This window comes from Candoia aspera, chromosome 1 (assembly GCF_035149785.1).
Source record: "Candoia aspera isolate rCanAsp1 chromosome 1, rCanAsp1.hap2, whole genome shotgun sequence".
Taxonomy (NCBI): Eukaryota; Metazoa; Chordata; class Lepidosauria; order Squamata; family Boidae; genus Candoia; species Candoia aspera.
Window position 1 is genome coordinate 174,348,073 of NC_086153.1, and position 27,514 is coordinate 174,375,586.

The 27,514-nt window shown below is 40.0% G+C and overlaps 1 protein-coding gene across 4 annotated transcripts in view; it reads right to left on the reverse strand.

Annotated features, from left to right (window-relative positions):
* The window catches only part of NRP2 (neuropilin 2), a 179,362-nt gene that overhangs the window by 117,128 nt on the left and 34,720 nt on the right, over positions 1-27,514 (reverse strand). For all 4 annotated transcript variants that reach the window (XM_063317960.1, XM_063317961.1, XM_063317962.1 and 1 more), the window contains exon 2: positions 25,975-26,152. In XM_063317960.1, the coding sequence (XP_063174030.1) occupies positions 25,975-26,152 (178 nt within the window). The remainder of the gene's footprint in view (positions 1-25,974; positions 26,153-27,514) is intronic.

The window sequence follows — 27,514 nt, forward strand, 5'->3', positions numbered from 1 at the left end:
AAGCAAAAATAGATCTAGTTCTAAACTTTTCTAGACATGTTTTATTATTATTACTTTTATCAGCAAGCACTTATTCTGTGACATTTGTCACTGCCTTAACTGAGGCCTTGGCAAACATGTACAACTTTATCCTCACAAGACCCTGTCAAGGGAAGAAAGAAGAAGGGGTCAATATTTTGCCCAAGGTCACAAAGGAAGTTTGCAAGAGTAACTAAAATAGAACAGAGACATGGTTTGACATATAGTGTAGGAAACTAAGCTTGTATCAGAAAAGCAACACAAAACAGAAAGATTAGGTACGGTTAAAACCTTAATCTTGCAAGCTTCTGATAACTGTTTAGATTGCTGAATCCTGCATTCAGGTTAAAGGGCATGGTATGTCAAATCACAGGTTAGTGCAAAACGCTGTGCTGTGATACCACTCCAGATCCTTATTTTTGTACGATGCAAACACAATTAAGTACCGAGCAACATATGAAAATTGGCTTGTTGTAGTTTTCCTTTCTTGTGCCCATAGCTTTCTGGGCTAGCCTGGGGATCAATACAGACTAGCTGAGATTTCAGATTTAGTTTGTTTAGGTTTTGTTGGCTTACATAGTTTTGGGACTACACTCAAAGTGATCAGAAGAAACAGAGCACATTACACAGATTAAGCCAACATAGTCCAATACATACAATTCATCCAGATGTTGCAGTCTGACTCTCTTCTAAACCTCCATCCCAATTCTTACCCATCAGTGCACAACAGCTGTGCAAAGAAGCGGCCTGGGCCTTTAGGTCAGGATGAGAAGAGTCCCCAATATACAGTATATTCAGCTTTAGTTGCCGTTTTATTTTTTTAGTAGGTTTTTATGGTATGTTTTGCTTTTGCTTTGCATTTGTCAGTATGATTTTTCCCCCTTTTTTGTACACCACCCAGAGTCACATTGCCTGGGTTGGGCAGCCATAAAAATGCACTGAATGAATGAATGAATGAGTCACTTCTGTTTTGCCATCTACCCTTTTGTGCATTCCTTTCTGCCAACGTTTTTGAAGGTGGATGCAAGATTCTTTTTTAATATATTTACTGCTCCCATATCCTCATCTACCCCATCCAGTAGAGGGGAATACAACTAAGGAATACAGCTCCTTGGGGATACAGGAAATGAACACACTTGTATACCAAGATGGAAAACAGGCTCACAAGAGCCTTCCAAATGCAAAGACCATTCACTTTACCACACAGAAGATAAAGTTGGGAATAATCTGCTAATACCACACCACAACTGAGCAGCACATTTATGCTGCTCTGCAAGTGAGAATGCTCCCTCTAGCACATAAAGGTTGATGTTCATCTTCTGATCTCTGAATAGAGGGAGAGGGTCAGCAGTGTCTATATACAGATGTCCTCAGATAGTAACGTGGCAACTATAGTCCCAATCTGGCTAAGACTCCATTTCCCCATGTATTTCCATGTTTCTATACATGATTACAACATGTGATCTGGATGACACCTTCACCTAAGGTAATTCACAAAACTTTTCAGCCCACTCCTCCCTATGGGAGGGGGCCCAGGGCTCTGTTTCATTCCCTTAACTTTTTAAAAGTGATTCCCACCATCCAGCAGCCTCAGAAGAGCTGCTACCCATCCAGTAGAGAAGCTCTGGGTGGGTGCAGGAGGCTGTAAGAAGAGAGGCAGAGAGAAAAGTTACTTTCTGTAAATTTCTTTAGCTTATCTTAGGCTCCAATTCTACATGTACATTCTGTAGCATAAAGCTCTATTATCACTCAGGGGATTTATGACATCTAGGTTCCTAAATTGGATTCACCTTTTGCCCCCCAAATCCAGTTTAAGGTCTTGAAAGTTGGAAAGTACAGGTATACCTCATAGATACAAAACAAACGAAAGACAAATCAGTCTTTCATCTAGCTGCAGTTATAGCAAGCCAGGGAACAAAGCTTTCTGCTTGAACTCTGCTTTGGACTTACTCTAAAATTTTAACTACACAATCAGGTTGAAATAACAGTTACTTCAGCAGGGAGGGGCATGGGGAGCCAGACTATAGCTCTAACAAATTTTAGCATTTAATATAAAAGAGGGTAGGGGCTTACAATTCCTTTGTCCAACCCAGCTGCTGGATAAAATTATGGCACAGTAAACGATGCAGGGCATAGGGGAACATAAGATGCTTCCATTGCCTCTATATACTGCCCTGGAGATACAGTTATTGCAGTACCCAGAATCTCCCAAGGCCTCTTAACATGCCCCTCTGGGGATTTTGCAATGGGCTCCAAGCACTTTTGCCTCTAAGCAACATCCCGACACCTCCTACAACAGCCAGGCACAAGATATAGATATGGATGGATATACAGAAGATTTAAAAAGGCAATTCACTAAATTAGACTGCGAAACATCCATTCAGTGCTGATGGGTGTCAGTTGACTTTTGATCCTTAGAGGAACTGGAGAGAGAAGGACAGAAGAAATCCCATCATTTCAGGGTGGGCAGAAAGGCAGCCATGCCACGGCCCTCTTCCCTTTTGTAGTTCAAGAGAGGATTTTTCTACAAAAACCTCACTGAACCAGGCTCTGATCCCAAGGCTAAGCACACTTGGTGATGTTGACCAAGCAAAGGCACCACTAAGGTTTCTTCCCTGTACTCCCATGTGCCCTGGTTACCTAAGGGTCAGAGATGATCTCATTAAGCCAAATAATGTTAATCAAATAAAGTACTCTACAAAAGTACTGTATAATTACTACAGAGCAATGACTAATTCAGCCTTATCTACATTCCTCTAGGAATTCCTCTGGGATAAGCATAAAATATCTTCAGATTCTGAAACAGCAGCTGGTAAATACAGACAGCTATTGACTTTGGCATCCCCGAATGGCCCCTGGAATTTCAGGCCTCAGCATTATTTCACAGAGTGCAGAGGGAGGGGATCCACCTCCCTTTTGCACCCAGGTTTCTGAGGAAACATCAGAGGGATGGCATTCCTCCCAGCAGAGCGAACCCACCTACCAAATGATTGCACTGGGTAGTGCCACCTGCGAGGGCCCATGAACTGATGCACGTATTGAAAAGGAGGCCGTGCATTTTCTGGATTAAAAAAATCAAAAGAAAGGCTTCTTTAAATAGGGTATAAATTACATTTTATGACACTTCATTTTCAATTTAATGTAGAAAAAAGGCAGATCTGTATTTTCTGCTTGGTAGTCACCACTGCAGGCCATTCACTGCTTTCTGAGGGCAGGAATGGATGACATCGTTCTTCTTTTGCTCCCAGACCACAGCAGATGCACCCCACTCCCATGTTTCCCGGCTTTCATTCAAAACTGCTGTTTTCTGACCTGAGCCATCTTCAGCCCTTTAGAGCAGGTGGCCTCTTCTTTCTAGTAGCATCCCCGACTGCTCCGACTGGCTGCAGTGCCTGGCAGGCCCCTTCCCTCCAGGGAGTAGCCACTGTCCTGAGCGGATATCTTTCCAGGGCTGCCAGGGCTCTGTTTTCTGTTGGTCAGCAGCTGCTGTTTTTCATAACCTTGCGGTTGATCTAACTACGGGCAATTAAGTCAATGAACTATCATCAGCCCTAGAAGCACGTGCTCCATCCAACCTTTACATCTCCCAGTGGGCACCCTTTCAATTTCTGCCCAGGCTGGGTAAAGCACGCTCCCTTTGCTTTCCCACCCTCTGCCCACAGTATTGCAAAGCTTTCCTTCCCTTTCCTTAATTTTTAAAACATCTTTAAGTTGCAGAGTAGGAGTTATTTTTTAAGAATAATAAAGCCAGGACAGTAAATAAATAAAATAAAACAAAATAACATTGTTTCAATGAACCTGAACTATTGTTCCTTCCTTGCTACAAGTTTCCATGGACCTACAGAGGAATAGGTACTGTACAAAAGAACAACCTGTTCCCTGTTGTTATGATTACTGCAACGCTGGAGGGAGGGAGGGAAGGAGAGGCCTATATTAGCATCAAAGGAGGTATGCGGGAAGGAGAGGCATAAAGGCATCCACATAGGCAGACTCCCGGGAAAGCAAAGGAAAGGTAGAGGGACTAGTGAGGATTTTTACAAAAACCTAACAAAATGCCACAATTTCCTCCATTCTATTATGTTATGCTATAATAAACACTGAAGAGAAGCAACAGCCCCCCTCTTCCAGAAATGTAGGAAAATGCAATTCTCAAGGATGCCTGTGCTCTTGAGAAACTATATTTACACTTTCCCAATGCTACATAAATCCACTTTTGGAGAAAATTGGATTTTGTTCTCCATTTCATTGCTTTTTGAATGCTTGATGGCATCTAATCCCTAAAAGAAAGAAAATGCAAAATCTTAAAAATGTTCTGAACTGCACCAAATGCTGGATCAATAGCATGTCCATCTAAAATAATGTTCTGATTGTATACAGGTCCAATTTCCTGTCAAAGGACCTTCAAAAAAACAGAAAATTGGAGTCAGAAAAGAATTTTATAGCAGGAAGGAGCTTTACCAATTGACTCTCTTTCAAAGTTTCTTCCCCACTTTAATAATGGCTTATTTATACAAGGTACTTTCTGTACAACAGAGGTGGTGGTATTTTCTGGTGCACGGATTTAATGCCTGAAGCCATGCATTAGCCTAATTGCCCTCTCAAATATTCTAATTGCCACATCTTCATGAGATTTTGGCAGTTCCACAATAAAATCTCATACATGAATGGTGAAGTTTCACAAGAGATTGAATGGCAACACTGACATCTCTTGATTGGTGAAATCTTATTTCTGGGCTACGTATTTATCTAGAGAATTTACAAGGCTGTCTGTCTCAAACACAAACCCCTGGGTGGCCAGCAACAAAACGCATATAACCACACACAAAATAAAACTTTGAAACAAAAATACAAACCAAGTTTAAAATAACTTTGTTATTTTTAACAAAGTTAAAATACATAATAATTGCACTGTACAATAATGCTATAGAGGACCATAGTACAATAGCTGAGGCACTGTAACAAAGTCACAGCACAACTACACCTATATTGGTATATATATTTTTTAAAAAATAACAATCTTTATTTTGAATGAAGGTAGGAGAGACATGCAAACAAGTTTAGAGGGTCCAGTGGTACCTCTGGCCACCCTTACTGTACAGTACTAATTGTTCTTGGGCATATAAAAGACCAACATACAATCAGCAACAATTCCTGCGAGATACCAGCATTTTACTTCATTGCTATGATCACAGAAATGCTGCCAGCTGCATTAAAATAACATCTTCTTGCATAACTGTTGTCCATATCCCTCTGTATCCAAGGTAGACTAAAACTACTTCCAGTATAGAACAAAAGACTTCGCATGAATTGGACCCAAAGCCACTGCAGAAAGAATGGAGTGCTAGCAATAGACTAAGCAAAGGTTGTTGACTAGGGAGCACAAGGAATGTAGTACATATTTATAAATGCTTCCTTCTGTTGAAAAAACAAAAACAAGTACATGTCATAACTTACCATACGAGAAGGAAACAGAGAGCAAGAGATTCTATTTCTGCTGTAGCAAATGGAATAATGGTGCAAAAATTTAAAAAAGGATTGGATCTAAACTTAGATATACTAACAGCTAACGGACAAAAATTAGTCACAACTAATTTGTGTCACTTGCTCAGTCACTTGCTGAGATGGGTGGCTATAGAAACCAAATAAATTAATTAATTAAATCTCTTCAACTTCTCTGAGTCCACTTACAGTATGAGTACCTTTGGATCCAATCCCCTCTGTTTAAACTAAAAGTTAATTATTTGTTACGGAATTGGTCCCACCAATTTTGATACAAAATTTGGATTTTAGGCTCTTGTCTTATACACCAATAATACTATGGAACAGATCGAATCAGGAGAAAAAAATAAATCACACAAGTTTGAAGCAGCCATGCACAAGCTAAACTTGTTGATTTTCATGTTACTTCCTTGCCTGTCTTGAAATATATCAAGCTGTTCTAATATATAGCTTCTTATCCCACAAACTAAAACTCCATCTATATTTATTGATTACTTTTACCTAGTAGAAAAAAACCTGAGATGTTTTTCTAAAAACAAAGCAGTAGGAATTATTGTTGTTTAGGGAGTGAGATCTTACTCATTTTGGGCATCATGCCTTCTCAGGGATGCTGCAAGGATAACATTAAAGGCAGAGAAGACATATATGCCACCTCATCTTCTCTACCAAGAGTGTGTCACAAAGGTATAATAAATATAGAAAAGAACACTGTGTTACAGCAAAAGAATGGTAAACTGTAGCAATTAGTGGAGTGAAAAAAGTCTATTTTAATAATGGCCTGTTATGCATTATCTATAAAAATTAAAATGCTATATGGAGTATATTCTTGCATATATTACAAACTCACATTCTATTACCTAGGTCACCAACCACATTTTGCATAATGTATGGAACCTCTCTTAGTTTTCATGGAATTTGAGTTACCCTGTTAAACATGGTTCTGAGAAATATGATTCTCTAGGTGGGAACATGGAACATGGATTCTCTAGGTGGGAATAATTGCACACTAATTCTTAGACCACTTTATTTCTCCCCCTTTTAATTAAGGGCAGGGTAATAGGGATGGCACTGGCACAAGAGAGCTTCTGATGTCCGGCTCGCTGAAACCGCTTACTTTGTTCAGTCATTTCTCAACTCTCTTCCAGTTCACAATCTGGCACCTCCCCCTGAATTCTGAAGACATTGTTCTGGCTGGGTTTAAAAGGCAGCTCCGACAAAATGAGGCTAGACTGAACATTGAGCTTTTCTTGCCATGCCCCAGGGAGTGTTTGGATCTGGTTGTATTTTATGTACTACATGATGACAAGATCTATTTGTTGCATTCCTCCCTTTAAAAATAAAAGAAAAATAGTTTTTTGAGGGAATAAGGCCAATCAAAGAACGCTGGATAGCAACACTAGAACAGACATTGCTAAGCCGCCTGCTGAAAGCATTTGTCCATGCAGTTATTGCCTTCATTTTTCCTAAATAGGCACAGTCTAAATGTCACATGTAGCATACCACCTAGAAGCATAGGCCACTAGCCAGAGAACAGGAAAAAGTAAAATAATTCCATAAGGTTGAATAAGGTCCAACCCCAAGATACAGAAGGAGTCTAAATTTTCCTGATTGCTGGGTATATTTCCTGCCCAAATTGGTACTGACAGATTCTGGAAAAAGCGGCATAAAAATGTCAATCATCTGTGACAAAACCTCAATATCTATTGCAAGACAGAGAAATTCTTATCAGGTACAGTTTCAGCTGCCAGGCAGAACTTCTTTCAATCACCACAACTATTTTGTAAGTCAAGGGATAATGATAATGATAATAATAATTCTGAATATCGTCATCATTATAATCAATGTTGCTGAATAATAGTATTCTGAAAATATGTTCATCAACAGCTTTTCAAACCCATTTATATAACATTATCTCAGTATTCCAACAACAGTCTTGTCCAATGGCAGTTTCCTTTTTTTTATTAACTTAAAATGTTTATCTTAGCTAGTCTTCACACAGTTCTAAGCAGCTTAAAATACTTAAAAATTGACAGCAAAAGGCATTTCTCTAAAATCTTAAGGCAGCTTTGCTTTTCCATATTGTGCGGCACCCCTTGAACAAAGACTTTGAAGATCTGACCAAATATCATTCAAGCATTGTTTTAATATTGTAGCAGGCAGACCCTAGTTAGATCCATATCATTTATAGTTAAACTAATTTTGGCAAGAGATGCCAAGAAAGGACTCTTTTGCCTGAAATCACAGCAGATGAAGATAAATAATACTAGACTAGATGATGGTCTGACTCAGGGCAAGCTAGCCTACTATTTCTTCCATATGTAATATTTTGCTTAAAATGCAGGCTATAATGGACATGTGGCATCCTACGTGACAACTCCTACAGTATGGAACATTAATCCTCCTTCAGCTCCATTTCCTGTCATCTCAGAGTTACAGAACCAACAGGATAGAATCAGTGCTGGCTTTTGGCCAAGGGCATTGGCTTATGACACCCAAGTTTAGGGGGCGTCAGTGTTGCCCCTTGTTCCGAATCATTCAAAAAATGCAAATCTTTGCATCGGCAGGAGGTAGCTTCACCAGTCAACATGGCCTAGTGGCGACATATAGCCTTCAGCCGTCACTGAAAAGAAGGTTACAGTGGTGGGAAAATGTAAAATGATACAGAAAGTTTTAAAAGGATCACTAAGGACACACTACCTCACATCTCCTGGCAAACTTGCCTGCAACAATCTTGGAGTTTTTGCCTTGAAAATAAGTGTGAAACTAGATTGAAATGGGTAACTGGCTTCATCTAAAAGAACCTCCAAATTTCTGTTGTGAACAAAGGGCCTAAAGATCCACAACAAAGCCAGGATTTGCTTTCTTTCTCCACGGGGCCATCACTAGTTTACTTTAGCTAGTTACTGTATGTAGGACAGGAAATTAAAGCACACGTGATAGATTAAATCGTTCCCAGGACCTTTAGGCTGAAAACAACTAAAACCCAACCAAAACAACTAGATAAGAGGAGAGCAAGCACATTTCTTGAGCAAGAATTGTATTTAAAGTGGTGCTTATAAATGAACGGATGTGAGCAATTTTATCAGTGAAGTGCTTTGCTAACATGTCAAGCAAACATTCTATCTTTTCTTCTTGAGCTAAGAACAAGGCCCGATATTATTCATTAAAGGTTCTTCGCATGGCATTGTATCATCCTGGGAGAAAAGTAAGAACATATGAATAATACTATCATTGCTACAAAGAGTGGGGTTTTGCCCTATGTTTAAACAACTTCTTGGCTTAGAGATCACCTCTACATTTAAGAATTTGCAGCTTGGAATGTCATCCACACTCCATATAGCTTTCTACTCCACCATTCAAACTCTTTATGTTTTGCACCTACACTATCCAGCTCATTTAAAAGGATCCCCAGTAGTGAATGATTTGGGGAAACATTCCATTCTTTACATAGTTTCCAGGCTTCCTTTTGTCTGATCCTTGTACTAAATTTGGTTCTTCTTCACTGTTATTAAAGGCAAATAATTCTCATAATAATTTTTTCATTCTCCCTACACTGTGATGGGTGGCATGTAAAGGTATAAGAGAGGAGAAGGGATCAATTATTTCCCCTCACTGTCTGTGTGTAGTCAAGACACTGTTGCTAATCATGCTCTAAGATTTGAAATAAAAATGAAGGCAAAGAACTTAACCTTGGTAGAAGCACTTATTTATTTATTTATTTATCCCGCCTTTATTGTTTTTATACATAACTCAAGATGGCAAATGTACCAAATATTCCTTCCTCCTTCTATTTTCCCCACAACAACCACCCTGTGAGGTGAGTTGGGCTGAGAGAGACTGACTGGTCCAAGGTCACCCAGCTGGCTTTCAAGCCTAAGGTGGGACTAGAACTCCCAGTCTCCTGGTTTCTAGCCTGTTGCCTTAAGCACTAGACCAAACTGGCTGCTGGTTATCAAAAGACACCCAATAATTTCCAGCTTGAAAGTTCCAGCCTCAGTCTCTAGGGTCCTGTCCAACTGTGGCCACTGTTTGTTAACGCCTAAAGACACAATTGTGAATCCAAACTGGATTGCTGTGATCTTCTATATGTCTATAGAATGTCTAAAACTCAGTTTATTTCTGGAGGAAAGAGTGCTTATCTCTGTCTGGTTAAAAGTTATAGCCTGATGTGTTTTCAATAATATTCTTTATATTGCATTTCATTCATTCTTTTTCCCCCTTTTTTCTTGTTACTACTCATTCTTAATGTGAATATATCATATATTACCATATTTCTTTAGTCCATGATCTTTCTTTAACCCAATGCCTTCTAGAGGTATGCAAGAGTGGGAAAAGCTGCTCTGATCTCATGCAAGAAGCTACTTGCCAATAGCAGGAAAATGTAATTGGCAACTATTTGTACTGTATTTCTAAAACAGAGTGCTAAAATATTATGACACACAATATTATGACACCATGTCCTCAGTCACTGGATTTCATGCATGCATGTGTGCACATGCACATACTACACAAATCCTGCCAAAGCAACCTCTGCACTAATTTTATAGACTCTGTGGGGTTGCAAATTGCAAAAGGATCAGACATCAGAAGGGTAATCTCAGTGTCAATATTTAGAAGGCTTCTTGAGTTAACGCTCCTTAATCCTCAAGGAGCTAGAATGTGCAATGATTAGATGGAAGAATTCTATACAAAAATGTGTTAAAAAGTCCCTTTATAGGTATTAGATAATAGGTACTAACAAATGCCTATGAGATCAACAACAGATTTCTCCAGTGGGATTGAGTGATCTTAGTCATTGGCCACGTATAAATGTGACAGAGTTGCAATATCTAAAACCGGATCTGTTTTACAATAAAATATCTGGATTGTTTACTCACCATGGAATCCCTTCTTGAACATTTGCCCTTTTAAAAAGTATGTTTGCTGTATGATAAATCACAAAACGTTTATTTACTTATTAAACTTATATCGCCACCCATTCACCATGTGACAATGGGTGTCTAACATCCAGTTAAAAAGCAACCACAAAATAATCAAAAACAATTTAAAACAACATGTTACACTCAGGGTGATTCATAATCTGCACAGTCGCTTTCCTGAACACTGGCTCATCCAGCATCCTGGCCCTGTGCCCGAGGGAAAATCAGATTGTCAACACCTTACAAAAAGCTAGCAGGGTCAGGGACATCCAAATCTCAGGGAGTATGCTGTTTGATAGGGCAGGCGTGACAAGAAAGGCATGCTTCTTGGGGTCCATCAAATGACACTATTTGATAGGAGCGACCTGGAGCATGCCCAACCTGTCAGATTTAGTGGAAAGGCTAGAAATAATTGGAGACAGGTAGTCCTGCAGATAACCTGGCTCTCTACCATGAAAAGCTTTATAAGGACACCCAGAAGCCCAGTGGGACACAATGTATGTCATGAGCACTGATGGTGAGCAGGAGGGGGCCCCTATCCAGGGGGGAAAACGCATGCGTAGTAGTGAGGAGTTGAGCAGCCATTCAAAGAGACACAGAACAGACCTGCCTTGACTTTTGGGGTTTATCTGTCTGGGTTTTTCCCACGCTTCTTCAGTTTGTTAGGATTTTCTGTCTAACGTAGCAGTAATAAAACACTAGAGACCTATTCCTCATCTCAGTGTGGTTCCTGGCTGTTAGGACAATGTAGCTCATGAAGTAGAGGGGTTACATGAGCGTACAGTGCCTAAAAACCCACAGACACTTGATCTTGCTAGAGTTGAGCCTATGCAGAACTGCACAACCTTTAAAGAATGAGAAAAAACTTTGATGGCATCCCTTAGTCTATCTGGAGTAGATATGTATACAAGTTGCACTACCCTATTATACCCACATACGGATCTTAAGCCAGAACTACACGTTGTACATTATTTCCCACACAAAAAAATGTAAGCTATACAGTAATTAGTTACTTACTCCACTTAGTCACATATACATCTACTTGGACATACAGTAAGTCCAACTATATTTATTTATTTATTTATTTGTCAAATTTGTCACTGCCCATCTCCTCCCACCAGAGAAAGTGTGGGCAGTTTACAACAATAATCAATAAAAAAATAAAATTGCAATAAAATTACAGTATCTAAAAATACAATATCTAAAAATACAATTACATGCAAACAATAATTATAGATAAAAATAGAATCCAAATGGCTAATAATAACTCAGTCCTTGTATGCGACAAGCACTCTAGGGCACTAGCCATCCCCAAACATGATGACTCCCCTCCCCACCCCAAGCCAGGTGGCAGAGCCAGGTCTTCAGATTCCTTTGGAAGGCCAGGAACGGTGGGGCTAGTCTCACCTCCGGGGGCAAGATGTTCCAGAGGGTGGGCGCTACTGCAGAGAAGGCCCACCTCCTGGACCCTGCCAAATGGAATTATCTTACCGACAGGGTCCACAACATGCCCTCTCTGCATGATCGGGTGGGACGGGTTGATGTAACGGGGAGGAGGCAATCCCTCAGGTAGCCTGACCCCATGCCACATAGGGCTTTAAAGGTGATAACCAACACCTTGAATTGGACCCAGAAGCAGACTGGCACCCAATGCAGCTCACGCAGCAAAGGTGTTACATGTGCCCTTCTAGGGGCACCAAAGATAGCCCACGTGGCTGCATTCTGGACCAGCTGTAGCTTCTGGATACTCTTCAAGGGTAGCCCCATGTAGAGTGCATTGCAATAGTCTATATGGGAAATAACAAGGGCATGAGTGACTATTCGAAGGGCCTCCCGATCCAGGAAGGGGTGTAACTGGTACACAACATGAAGTTGCACAAAGGCTGTCCTGGCCACAGCTGCCACCTGCTCTTTGAGCAGGAGCTGTGAGTCCAGAAGGACCCCCAGATTATGCACCGGGTCTGTTTGGGGCAGTGCAACCCCATCCAGAACCAAAGATGACAAAGTTCTGGATACGGAAGAGCCATTAACCCACAGCCGCTCCTTCCTACCAGGGTTCAGCTGAAGCCTGTTGTTCCCCATCCAGATCCCTACAGCCCCCAGGCACCGAGAGAGGGTGGTCACAGCAACACTTACCTCACTTGGGGTGGGCATGTACAACTGAGTATCATCAGCATATTGATGATACCTCATCCCATGGTGATGGATGATCTCACCCAGTGGTTTCATGTAGATGTTAAAAAGGAGAGGAGAGAGAATCGAACCCTGCGGCACTGCACAAAGGACGGGCCGAGGGTCGGACCTCTCGCTCCCTATCATCACTGATTGGGACCAGCCCTGGAGGAAGGAGGTGAACCAGTGCAAAACTACACTGCCCACCCCCAACTCCCTGAGCCGCCCCAAAAGGATACCATGGTCGATGGTATCAAAAGCTGCTGAGAGGTCAAGAAGAGCGAGGATGGATGCACTGCCACCATCCTACTCCCGCCAGAGATCATCCATAGATGCGACCAATGCTGTTTCCGTCCCATATCCGGGTCTGAAACCTGACTGAAAGGGGTCTAGATAATCCATTTCATCCAGAACCGCTTTCTCAACCACTTTCCCCAAAAAGAAGAGGTGGGAGACTGGACGAAAACTGTCCAGTACAGTAGGGTCCAGCGATGGTTTCTTGAGGTGCACCAGCGCCTCCTTAAAAGCAGTTGGAAACACCCGCTCCCTCAAGGATGTATTAACCATTGCCTGGACCCAACCACATGTCACCTCCTGAGCTGCTTTCACCAGCCAGGAGGGACATGGGTCTAGATGACTATGTCTGGTGGAATTTACTGTCCAGAGGATCCTGTCCACTTCCTCGGGTCCAACAGGATCAAACTGTTCCCAGGTAACTAGGTAAGTACACTCCCTTGGTATCTCCACGGACCATGCCTCACACTTGGAGTCTAACTTGGAATGGATCCAAGCGATTTTATCCTGCAGATGCTCAGAAAAGTCCTCTGCACGGCCCTGTAGGTGGGTCAATGGGCCCACCTTCCCAAGAAGGGATCGAGTGATTTTAAACAGGGCCGTGGGGCGGCATTCTGTGGACGCGATAAGATAATATTCAATTAATCTTACTCTCAAGTAAATATGCATAAAGTTTTGGCCTTAAAATAAATATATAATATGAAGTATTGGACTTTAAAAAAAAAGTAAAAAAATAATGTGACTTACAAAATAAAGAAACTTTTTCTGAACTAAAACTTGATGTTGAACTTGAATCAGAATAGAATGAGATGGAGGTGGGGGAATCAATCAGAACTCAAACTGAGAATAAAAATTCAACCAAACAAGAAAACTTCTAACGTGATACACTCACTAGATGACAGCCTTCTTAGTTGGACTGGAAATACAACATATGACTTCAAGTGTTTTTCATTAATTTCAGTAGAGTAACAGCAATATAAAATAAAGCAAGTATAAGCTTGAAATAGGAATTTATCTCAGAATACAAAACTGGGGCAGGAAAACAAGAATGGATGGCAGAAAACAAGAGAAACAGAGAAAAATGAAAACAACCTATTTAGACAGACTGTTAGCACAAATCTTGATGGGGAGGGCAGTGACAAACCTAAAGAATAATTCCACCTATTAATGGTGGAAGGAGAGACATTGATGAGACCTCTCCCATGCTGCAGTCAGCCTCTAGACATGGCAAGTCACTCTTTCATGTCTCTGAATATACAATTCAAATTAACCCCCTCAACATTTTTGCTAAGTATGTTTTTAAAAATTCCATTTATATTTCACTCTACATATTGCTGATATAACTGCAGCCGTTTCAAACCTAATAATCCCATCGTGACTGCTGTAAATTACATGCTTTATATTTCACATAATATTCTCACATGAAATAAAAGAAAACCAACTGATCATTGGGCCTTTGACCTGAACCAGAGACAACATAAACCATCAATAATAGTTCAGTATGAACCAAACAATTTAATGGTTTGACTCCTTGGTTGTAATTTCATATTGTCTATAATGAAGGACTATGCACTATTTTATATTATTGAATACAGGTCAAGAATAGCAAATAGAAACTTGAAATTAGAGCTGCCCTATCCTTAGTTCAAACTTAAAGGCAGCAGCCATATAAATATTTGAGTAAAAGAAAGTATGGCAGTGCTAGGTCCATTAATATACAACCAAGGTATTATCTAGAACTTCAGCTCTATAATGTCGTTTTTAAATTAGTACCATAATATGTACAAGTTTGGAAAGATTGTGCCTCCTTTATCTCAAGGTTTTAGAAGGTTATCCCAAAACTTGGTTTTTTTTCTTCCTATACACACACACACACACGCCATTTTGTGCCAGGATTTCAATATCTAATCTGTCCAAGACTGAAATTTCTACGTTTCTAACAAATAAATTCAAATTTGAGGGAAAATATTTATTTATTTAGTTGCAGCTCAAATTTAACCAACAAACAGTGAATTTCAGTTTTTAAACTGACCATGAACAATATGATTAAAAGATAACATTGATTAATGCCACTTTGCAAGTAAATGATTCAGATTTCAGAAGATCTAATTTCAGAAAAGTTTATCTATTCCAAAACTCTGCAGTGTATTAAAATGATACTTGCACTCCACAGTACTGAAAATACTTTTCTGCCTGAATAAACATCAATACAAGATTTTTCTTTGTCTTGTTATACTTGTTAATCGTGGATAAGACCATTCTAATGTTGCCTCACTATTGCCATGTTGGTCATAATGATTGTTATTATCAATTTATGTTAATCAACATTTTGCCCTAAAGCATCATACATTAAAATCCTAATTTAAAAGTTAAATAAGTTTATGCATGTCCTGTAGAAAAGTCTTTATCTATTGTATAAAAACACATCTTTCTTGTATAATTTCTAGAGTCCAGTATACGTCATATCTCTAAACATTCATTGAAAAGATGTGTTAGCAGTTGAATCAAAGAATTAGAAATAGTTATAGCATTCTGCTGCCAAGCCAACAGGACCAAGAATTACATTTTATTTGAACCTGGAGATTTTGAAGGATTTATGCATCCATTATTGCTGGACAGAATAAATATTTGATATAATTTAATCTAAATTTATTCAAGCTTTCCTTCTATCAAGCCTATATATAAACATAAGATCGATTAAGGTTCTCTAAAAAAAATAAGAATTCTGGCTGTTTTTTTTTTCCTCATTAGCCTATATTCCTGCACAGAGACTATCCTGTCTTTTTATTTTGTCACATTCTTTGGTATTATAATGTATAATAATTTGCCCTGTTTTCCTTTCTTTTTCTAGTAATAGCTGCAACTGCGTATCTGTCAATGAAGTTTAAGTGCTTCCTACATGTATTTAATTCATTGAAAGGCTTGGGTTCAACTGCCTCCTTATGCATAAATTATTTGCACTTTATACATTAAGTTCTAAATGTTCTTTATTCAACAGGCTATTAATAAAAATCTTTTCAATCTAGGTTTCATTTGCATCCTAAATTACATTCCAGCAGAACTATGGTGTAATTTTTAACAAATAGTTTCATATTGTTACTTGATTCCTGAATAAATTTCCACATTTTTCAGTTTCTTACTATATTCAAAGTTACTCCTTTAATACTGAATTCTGCAAGAGTGTGGAGGTAGGGTATGGAGGGGAAACAAGCCAATTGCTACCTCTGTTGTAAAACAAGAAATTGGATCTCATACAGGGTACTATAGACCTGTTCTTGGTTTAAGAGAGGGGAAAGTTGCATTGTTTATATTTCTAGCAGTTGTCCAATTTCTAGAGATGCATTTGTTTTATTTTTTAAACATTTATGCCTGTACCATTCATTCATCAGTCTTCACAATGCTATTAATTATCCCACAGTAATGGCTGCCTCAGCTGCTCTTTGACCATGGCTGATGGAAAGAAGCCTGGTTGCAAGACTGTGTTCCTGTGTGAAAGGGTGCAGCCAAGGCTCACTGGATCTAAAATTATAATTATCAGCTGTTATTTTAGTGGGCATATAGTCAAGTCAGAACTGTACTTCAATGATTCACAATTTTCACTTCTGCTTCCCTCCACTGAAGCAATATAAAAACAGGCAGGAAAAAACAAATAAACATTTATGTTCTTCTTTCCCTGTAGATTGTTATAAAATTGGCAGGCAGCAATGTAGTGTTTGTTTGCATAATATCACCGTTCATTTTCACCAAAAGTCCTGCAAATATATTACTATCCCAATTTCATAAATGTTGGCTCAGAGATTCTAGCTTATCTGAGATACCTTAGTGGTTCAGTTCCTAAGAAGAGAAATAAAATGGGGATCAGAAACATCATAGCTCCAAGTCTACTCACCAACAATCCTATGAAGTTTGGCTCTATTATTTTTCCCCATAAACCCATCCTCCAGAACAATTTTTGAAAGCAAGGAGGGTAAATTATTGACTCAGAATTAGAATCTGCATGCTTACTTCTGGATACCCCACCATACTATCCTAATTCAGAAACCAAAATGTAAAGTGGTCATACTCAGTCCTCCCCTTACAGCAGCTTATTCATCTTGCACCCCAAAGATGGTATCTCTTCCTGCAGAGACAAAGTGAAATAACTTGTTTCCTATTTACATACTGTGTGCCTCCTACTACATGGAGCACAGCTCTGTTCTCACAAGTAACTTACTTTAAATTTTTAAGAATTGTGTTCCATGTTCCCTGTTGTCTGCCCAACATGCTGTTTTGCTTGGAGTTTGACTTCCTCTGTGGAAGCCTAAATGAGAATTTGCCATCTGAAATTCTGGCTATCACTAGTCTTTTGGGGCTGGTTCTCTGGCTCAGTCCATCGTTGATGGTACATCAAACTAAGAGTTGCTCATGTGTTGTTTTATATCATCTGAAACTCTGAGCTAGGAACCCCCATCCTGACTAAATGCCTGGGCTGGCCTGTGGGAGAGGCTAATTTCTATTAGCAGTTCAGACCTCTGAGTTCTCAATGGGAGTAGCTGAATGCTGTTAAATTGTGATCACAATCAGGAAACACTGCGCTTGATCTTGGCCTCATGGTCTTTTTATGAGTCTCGTTTTATTGCTATTTTTTATTCTGTATTATTTGGCTATAAAGTTACGGCACTTCCAAATATTTCCCCATTCTGTGAGGAAACATCTGCCAGTGAATTAAATTCAAGCAGCCTAATTTTCATTAAGGAAAATAGATCCCGGGGATAGCTAAGAAACTCTTGGCATAGTCTGTTTTGTCATAATACTACCCTATTTTGTCATACGCCTCATCTCAATCGGGAAGATGTACACTTTAGCATTAAACAAATCTACTTAGAACTAACTCTTACTCATTTCGAAGAACATTATTTCTAAGCAAAAAATGCTGAGAACACAGGTTGCTTCGTTTTGATTCAATTCTCCCTGAAACAATCCAGGACAGATACACAGATATAAAAATGGCACTTCTCTTTTCCGAGCTGAATAAGAAATCTAGTAGGCAGGATCCCAGCTTGGGAAAATACATCCCCCCCCCCATTACTTCAATTCCTGACCTATCATTAATTCAGTTCTGCTGGTATTTCATTTGATTGTCTTTAGGCTGCAGAATGCAGAATTCTGTAAAATTTTGCACTTCCCCTATAATGCTAGAAGCTTTAAATGTGATGGAATAATTAAGGAGTAATGTTAGTACAATGAAAGAACAAGAGTTTGGGTTTTAAATCAATGCTGTTAATATACTCTGGAGGCATTTGATCTATTTTTCAGGATCAAGAGAGCAGTTTTAAGGCACAATGCATAATACATCTAGTCTTGATTACATTTAAAGCCAGTTTTCCGAAGCCTCACTGTACTGGCCTTTTAAGGTGTGTTCACTATATTCTGCCATGATTTGTGTGATTTCCCTGTGTGAATTCTTCACGCTGCATTCTATTTTTGTCAACCAAGAGCAAGAGAGGAAGTTCACTTCAAGGTGAACACACTTAAGAATTTCAAAACCCCGAGACAACTCCACAGTGTCTCTATCAATCTCAGCCACTCTCTCCTCCAGAAGCCAGTCTCAGAAGGCTGCATGACCTCTCTGACATGTCACCGCCAGAGGGGGCTATAAGCTATCACTGATGAAGCCACGGAGCTACCCACACCAGTGTGAACACACCAAAGCCAGGATGTCCGTTGGGTTACTCACAATTGAACTGAACTGAATAACGACGGAGAAAATACTTGGGGCTGATTTTTACCAAAGTTCCCTTGAAATGACTTCTTTGCAGCAGGAGAAAGACTGCCCCACATCCATGATACAGACTTGAAACAAAAAGCCATCTGAATGCCCCATAAGATCCTTCCGCATGATGAGTAGCCCAGCATGGAACAGTGAGACACATATTTCAGCAGCATTAGTTCAGAAATTGGAAGGTTGGGGGACTGGGGAAGAGAATACAGGCATATGAATTCCAAACTGAAACCTGAACTTGAAAGATGCTGCTGGGAGGGAGCGGGTGAATGAAAAAGGAAGGCCTCCAGTGCAGTGATTCACATACTGATGAGGTTTCAGAGTCAAATTTTCCAACCTAGGCGGTGTCAAAGAAATGAGAAGCAGCCATTAGAGATAATCTAGGCAGGCCAGCTACGTGACCAAGGGGATCTCTGGGGTGGGGGCCGAGGGGAAATAAGTCCTTTCGTTCAGCCTCAGGAAGTTCAAGTCTCCCTTCCAGATCAAAAATAAACCTTGGCACAGGCACGGCCGTGGGGTTTTGCTCAATCTGATGTGACAGAAGAGCACAACAGCCTGTTCTTTTCGAACAAGATGCAGCTTCCCAATTCAAGGAGCAGATACCAAACCCTCCCACATGGATACTTGAAGAAGAGCAAGAGGGGAAAACAGCAGCTGCACTCACCGCGTGGAGAGTAAGAAATGGCAAGCTGACTTGGGCTATTACCATTATTTCCAAATAGTTTGGCGCTGCTTTAATCAGCGCTTCTGTTTCCCTTTCCCCTTTTGCTTTCAGTTGGCTGCTGTGTCAATGCTTCTAAAGGGCAGCAGAGCAGAGAATGGCTCAGCCTCCAATCTTCATTTCAGAAAAGCACCCATCCTGCAAGTATTAAACATCCTGGCGGTGCCTAGCATAGCACACTCAGGGCGCGTGATAACGGAAGGAGGCCAATTTTCTTGGGGTTGGAAGTGCTTTCCCAAATTGAAGCGCTTTTTCCTCGAGTAGAAACGAAGCTGTGGGGGCAAAGAAGTTTTAATAGTGCCAAATTATTCCTTTCATGGCAAGGAAGGCAAAAGTAGAGCCTTTTCCTAGTTTTCCTAATTCTCCTCTTCTTCCAAATGTTGGGATGAAGGAATGGGTCTCCATATAAATAAGCAAAAGAGAGTACAAATGGGAATCAGAATAGTACATTTGGTTTAGTTCTGTGTTTTTTTTAACAAAATTCTTAAGCCCATTACTGCAATCTATAAATCTGAAGACAATGCAGGCAGGCAGGCAGGCATCTTGGTTTTGATTTTTCACTAGCCATTTGGGTTGGGAAGAACTATCTTCTGCAAACCACTTTTGAGCATACACCCTTTTTAAACTATTTTTCCCCAGTATCATCTGGCTGTTGTTGCTGCTGCTGCTATTAATTCATAGTTCCTGAAGCAGTCACATGTATGACCCCAGCCAGCCATGGATCACGGGAAAGGACTAACATCATAAGGTTACCAAGCCAATAAAATCTGGGCATGTTCTGACGTTTCCCTAGCATCAATCTACCAGGGGACTGAAAACCACAGGGAGACATTACATCAACTCCCTACAAAGAACATCACGGCAAGACAGAGAGAAACCAAACCCTTTATAGCAGCCACAGAAGAACCTACAGGGAGCCCTGCTGAGAAGGATACTTGGCAGCAACTGGAAAGCCCAAAGAAATTATACCGTGGCCTCATCCATTACCACAGAGACAAAGAATTCTGGGTTGTCACAGACTCCTAAAGTCCAACTGCCTGCTCAGTGCAGGCCCCACTAGGACATCTCTGACAGATGACTATCCAGTTTCTGTTTGAAGACCTTTAGGGAAGGAGAATTCACCCTTTAATATGGCAGCCAGTTCCACTTGTAGAGACATCAAGCTCGTCTTGATGTCTAGCTTAAATCTGCTTCTTTTATAATTCGACTCCTTTTTCTCCATGACAGCCTTTCAGACCACTATCATATCTTGTGGCTTTATTCATCTTTTCTATAGGTTAAATGTACCCAGATCCATTAATAGACCCTTATAAGGCTTGGTTTCCAGACCTTTCATCATCTTGGTACCCTCCCTTCCCCAGAATCTGTAATCAAGAGCCAATACTCCAGTTCAGTGTTTTTCAATCTTGGCAGCATTAAGATACGTAGACTTCAACTCCCAGAATTCCTCAGCCAGCTTGCTGGTTGGGGAATTCTGGGAGTTGAAGTCCACGCATCTTAAAATTTCCAAGGCTGAGAAACACTGCTCTAGTGGTAGAAAGCTAGAGCTGCACTTTAGTGAACTTTTGTTTTTGCCTGAACTCTGTCAAGTTCTCATGGAACCCTAAGGTTCTCTGGATGATAGTTTGAAAAACTCTAGAGTAAAGGATTACTTCGATTAAAAGACAGGATATAAATCAGGGGCCCTGGAAGTTTGGATCTCTCCCAATTTTTTCTCAAATTCCACTGATGTGATCAAAGGAAGAAGTATTCAATATGCCAAAAACAGACTATTAACCATTTTAATTAACTTAATTAGAAATGCATTTAAATTGAATAATTTTAGCTTTGTCCTGACCACATGCTTTTTCTATTTTTTAGTTCTTACACTCTGAGAAGTGCAGGTCCTGGAAGGCCATTCCAAGAATCACTGGGGCATAAGGACGTTTCAATGCATGAAGCCAAAGGGAAAGAAATAGCAGGCATTTTCATGAAAAGTGCCTAGAAAATATGTTTTTAAAAATTATTGAAATCATGGAGGACTTTTAAAGGCCCAACCACATTAAATTTATGATTATCTATTTGTGAAGGGTTAAGTTGACTATGTTGGGACATTATGCAAATTATGTAGAATTGTATTACAGCCCTAATGCAGGAAGTCCCATTACTTATATATAAGCAACATTTAAACCAATTACATAGTAGAATAGCAGCTGCTGTTAGGCTGTAGAATTGTTGTTTAAACTATTCTGCATACTGTATGTGAATGTTGTACTTTCAAGATCAGAATCTAATGCTGCAAGCCTGCTTAGAAGTAGAGAGGTTCTTTAAAGTTCAGTGTGGATTTAATCTCCCAGTAAGTGGATTAAAGAGCCTTCGTGAAAATCTGGCCACTGATAAATTATACATGTGTACTGTGCTTTTTTTTTTATCACAATCACTTCAATTCTCTTAACAAGTCTTTGCAAATAAACATTATAAGAAATTCTCAAACATCAGCAAAGAATACCATATTTTCCAAAATACTGCTCTACCATTTCATGAACTCTCAGCCTTTTTCCCCTTTTCTTTGCATGCTGATTTACATTTAGGGTGTGTGCTTCCTTTCTCCAGTGCTGGAATATGCCTCTCCCATGATTAATTATTTTAAAATGGCTAATGGGTTATTGCCTTGGCAGCAATGTCTCTCCCTGTCTCTGTCTCTCTCACATACATAGATACACACAGACGTTATGAGAAGAAGTGACATTGCAAGAATAATAAATTAGAGGATTGCCTCCCAGGATAAAATGTTATTGATATAAAATAGACACTTGATTCTCCCCATAAATATACTGCTGCAGATTCTTTCACTCTGAGCATTTAGGCCAACTATCCTGTAGGACAAGAAGATATTTTCCCCTTAAATAGGGAACTAGATATCTGGCCCATTATAACCCAATGGACTGCTACTGCAGTTCCTGGATTCCCATGGACAGTGAAAGCTTCATGTTGGTTCCTAAATTCTATCATATTAAACTTTAATTTGTTTTAGGGAGAACCTGGGCAGGGAGTTAACTGAATTGAAAACAGAGTGAGCACCTGGTCCTGGTCCCTTAGTCACACAGGGAAGTTTCCTCATATTCAGGCCAAAAGGAACACGCCTCCCCTTCAAACCCCACTTGACCATTTTGATACTGTCCACATATTCAGCTGAGAACAGAAGAGGGCCATGATTTGGGATCAGCCAATATACCAGAATCTGTAGTTATAGCTAAAAATGGGTTTGTTTGTCAGACCGGGCTAACCACCATTTGGTGTGATAGGTAAATTAGCAAGATAGTCATAGCCATTGCTCTGTCTGTAGAAGCCTCTAACCCAGAACTGCCACATACAGTAGCTCCTGTTGTATACCACACCACATCTGAAGGGATGCCATTCACACAGCTGAGCATTTGCAAAGCACAGGGAGTCCGTGACACTTCCCTTTCTGGGCAAAATAACAGTAAGCAAGTGGTCTACCAGCAGATGAGAGGGCACTCGGGGGCTTCAGCAAACAGGCATGGCCACCTTGTCCCCGAGGAGAGCAGATACAGCAGCGTGCACACACCCTCCCCACTTCTTCTGACTTTAGAAAAAAAAACCTTGAAGAAACATCATTTTCTAATTCACGAAAAGGTGCAATATTCCACAGTGGTGGCCCTGCTCTGACCCACCAAAATGGACTTAAGCAGGTACACAGCAAAATCAGGAAACAGTTCTAAATCTTCACAGCTTAGCTTAAGAACTATACTTAGAACAAACCATGGTGGAGCATAATGTTTGAACTGAGTTTGTGATTTCCTTCATGCAGAATCGTCCCGAGCTGTTTTCATTTAACATGATGGCAGATGCCCTTGTAAGCTGCTCTGAGTCCGAGAGAACACATGGGCTATAAAACTAACAAACAATATGAAAAAAGAAAACTAAAAGGTACTGAGAGGTCCAGCAAAACCAATCTTGTCTTGTTTTTGGATATCCACAAAGATGGCAAAAGCAATTTCATTCCAAAATGAACTGAATGGTTTAAACTTGTACCAACAAGGATCTAAGCAAGCAATTTCAGACTATGTCAGCTGTATGGATTTGCACTATTTTTTCTTAGGGATAAATTTAATTTCTCTCTGTTTCTTATTTTTCCAGTTTCTTATTTTAAGTGTAAAACTTTACACAGATTAGGCACATTTCCTCTGATGTGTGTATTTCACAAGAAAGGTCCCTAATCGGAAAGCATTTTGTACACAGTTGTGTGAATTTTAATTAAAGATATATGGATGTCAATGAATAGTTGCATTTTGACACAATAAAATAGTGCAGAAGTACCAATTAAATAGGTTTACGTTAAAAGGTGAACCTGGCATTTCTCCCCATCTACAGGGGGGATTATTACTGTTTTGGAGAAACTGAGTTGCTGTATCATCAGCCAGCTCATCAACTGCCACAATTTATCCACCACTCAGAAATAAGCAGGACCTAAAACCACATGAAAAGGCTGCAGGATCAGATCTAGACTTTCAAGAAAAGCAAAATATTTTAGGCAGCCTCTAGGCCACAGGCATGCTATAAAACCCCAGGGGCTACCTCATTAATTCATGCTTTTAATGGTGCTCACTGAAGCGGTTAATTATTTCTTACTGGCTGCTAATTGTTTTTCTTGGACATGGAGCTCCCTGGCTTTGCAATTCACCAAGTGCAGGAGGATCTGCCTGATTTTTGAAGGCAGGGAGCAAACACTTCCTTTCTTATGACAAACACACAGCACAGGAGTAGCCCAGACCTAGGTGACAAGCTGCCGAAGAGGCTGTAGTTCTTTCTGCTAACCAGATGGGAGAGGAAATGTCAGAAAAGCTGCTTTTCTCTCCTCTGCAGGAGAAGTGGCGCTTGCCATAAATATTTTTTTAAAGCCTCGTACCTGGCCAACTACTGGAAATCTAATGGTTGCCTTTTGGAGTTAAAAACAAACAAACAAACATGCAACCGTCATGCAATCTCTTTTTGTGGAGTCCTTGGTGCTAAGCTTGGTTGTTGGCTTGCAAACGTTTCATTACCAGACTAGGTAACGTCATCACTCCACAGTTCAACCCTAAGCTATAGATATTCTCTTCTATTGTAATCTTTTTTTTCCTTTATTTTTTTTTATTATACAAAATCACCTAAATATCCACCAATGGGAACTGGCTATGTTAGAATCACAGAAGCAGTTAAAATACATGCTGTCAGACATGTGAATGCAGGGCTTGCTCATGACCAACAACTACAATATCCAGGCTTCAACTTCAGTGCTTTACCAGCGTGGGAATTAGGATGCCAGCACAACTTGTAATTTCCAAAACTAAATTGTGGGGAGGAAAACTACAAGCAAGAAAGGCGTGCAAAAACAACTTCTTTATGGGACTCTCTGAAACCGCCTCCAGTAATAGGAATGGAAGAATCTCCATTATTCAAGTCAGCCAAGTTACCCATCAAGCCAAGGGTCCTCAGTTCCAAATAGCAGCCCATCTCCAAGGTCTCAGTCATTCCCATCACCTGCTACCTCAGCCTTCTCTTAACCGGAGGCATCTAGATTTGAACTGGGACCTTCTGCATGTGAAGCAAGTGCTCAATCACCCAATGATGGTTGCCCCTTTATACTAGGCTAAACTTGTACAAGACAGGTTCCTCAAATCTGCATCCTTAACTATTATGCTTTTTTTTTTTAATCCATTCAATCATGTCAGAGACTGCCTGGACAAGTCCCTGCAGTTTTGTTTGCAAGGTTTTTCAGAAGTGGTTTGCCCTTGCCTGCTTCCTGGGGCTGGGAGAGAGGGACTGGCCCAAGGTCACCCAGTTGGCTTTGTGCCTCAGGCGGGACTAGAACTCAGTCTCCCAGTTGCTAGCCCAGTGCCTTAACCACTGCACCAAACTGGCTCTCATTATGCTAATAATATGATTCTAAATATGTTACCATAAATTCCAATAGATTTGCTCCTACATAAATTTGCAGCACAAAGGCCTCCTAACCAATCTAGGACTCTGATTCTGAAGGGACTCTACTTATTCCTGCAGTTTAAAAGAGAGTCGCTTTTCCTTTCCTACCTCTGATGGATAGTAATGACCAAATATGAGGAAAGTGAAAATACTGACAATGTATATCTATTTAGGCAGTTATTAAGTGCTTAGTAAGATAGAAAAAGGACCTAGACTTAGAGAGCCACAGCCAAGTCAGGCATCAGGATATGATTCCACATGTTCCCCATCTCCCTTATTCTGTGCTTTATTGCAAAGTAAAAAAGCCCTGGAAATAAGAGCTGTAATGTGTGCTCATGCACGCTGTATTAGATATACTAATGGCTTATCAGAAATTCTTGCCTAATAGCTACATTCCAAATGTGATATATTATATGCAACTTTGCAGAATGGCATCATCAATTTCAGCTTCAGAGTTTCAACCTCCCATTCTAAATTCCTCCAATCACAGTGTCAGTTTTTATAAAGATATTACACTCATCATATCGTGGGAGTAAAGAGAGGCCAAGAATTAGGGGAACAGACAGGATTTTTTTTTTTTTTCCTAAGTCAAGGACAGGGGCAGTGGGAAACAAAAAACCTCTTACTTGCAGTCATGTTTCTCAATTTCAAAGTGAGGGTTGAAGTTGAGGATGATCTTCTGGTTGGGTTCTGGGGCATAAATGATCCACTCACAGTTCTGATGGGAGGGGTAGTCTTGTGGATAGCCAGGAGACGTGATGTAGCCAGCATCTTTGGAATTCAAGCGGCCCCCGCATGGCTGAGCTACAAACAAACAGATAAAAAAAAAATCCAGAATCTAAAATAAAGACAGCAATTGACAATGGTGATAATCTTAAACACATTAATGTATTCTTCTGGCAAATGATGCCTGAATTATGTTGTTGCTGTTGTTACATGTTTTCCATTTTTTTTCCTATTGGCTGCTAAATCTGGATATTTAGAATTACTGTGCACAATAATCCACTCCAAATACCAACACATTCACATCTTAGACAATCCAGAAAAACAGAACGGCTATAAATGGGCCCATCTACACAATTTCATTTTTTTCTGAACACTTAAAACAGAAATCAGATAATTTGGAAATAAATGGAAGTGCCTCCGTTTCTTCCCTTTCTTCCATAGTGAGTCTAACAGGAATCACAGGCATTATTAGATCTCAACTTAACAATCCTGCCTTTGATAAAAAAGGAAAATACATTGATCTCTTCAAAACTGAAATGACCAACAGACCATCATACATTCAATATACAATGCAAAAATTAACTGTAGTCTTCCCTTCCTGTCTTGTCCCTGGTAATGCCTTTCCTCAGCAACAGCTCCTCTATTTCTGAGTTACACAATTCCGTACAATTGGATAAATCTCACGTAATAGTGATCACCATGCTTCAGTGCTTGGCTGTCATTTATCTGGAGAAAGGCTTCATGCTATGGTTCCAGCCAAATGTTCTCCCTCCCTTCATAATTACTATGTCAGATAGGAGTGAGGAAAGGCGTTTCAGTGGATACTTGGCAAGACCAAACACCTTGGCTTTTGAATGTGCTCAGAGTTTAAAGCCTGTCCTGAAATTCACCAGTAGAAAATAGCCATTCTTTTCATTTTTTTAAGCAGTGGTACTTATTTTTATTTATGACATGTTTGTCCCACCTTTCCTCTTCAGGATAATATGTCATGGTCTCTGTTATATCCTTTCAACAGTTCTTAACTTTAACTGACACCAAAAGGTGGTAGAATCTGGCCGAAGGTCAAACAACATGGGAATTTGGTCAAGCAGGAATTCTAACCCAGTTTTCTGCAGTCCTAATCCAACACTCTAACCACTATATTATGCCTATCAAATATATAATCTGATTTTAAGGTGTTTTTTTTTTAATCTATAGCAGCAGAAGCACCAATGCCTCAGGAATAATCACCTGTGGTCTAAAGTAGAAGGCTTGCCTAAACGTTGACTCTCCAACCTAATGTGAAGAAGAAGCAATCAAACAGTTACTAAGCTACATCACGGCCTTTTACAAGGTGGCACTCTAGAAGAATATCCACCCTGTCCAACATCAGTGTCTGGCATCCAAAAAGGCCTACGTGTCCCACGTAGGCCCACACATAAAGTTTCTGGAATGGCTTCC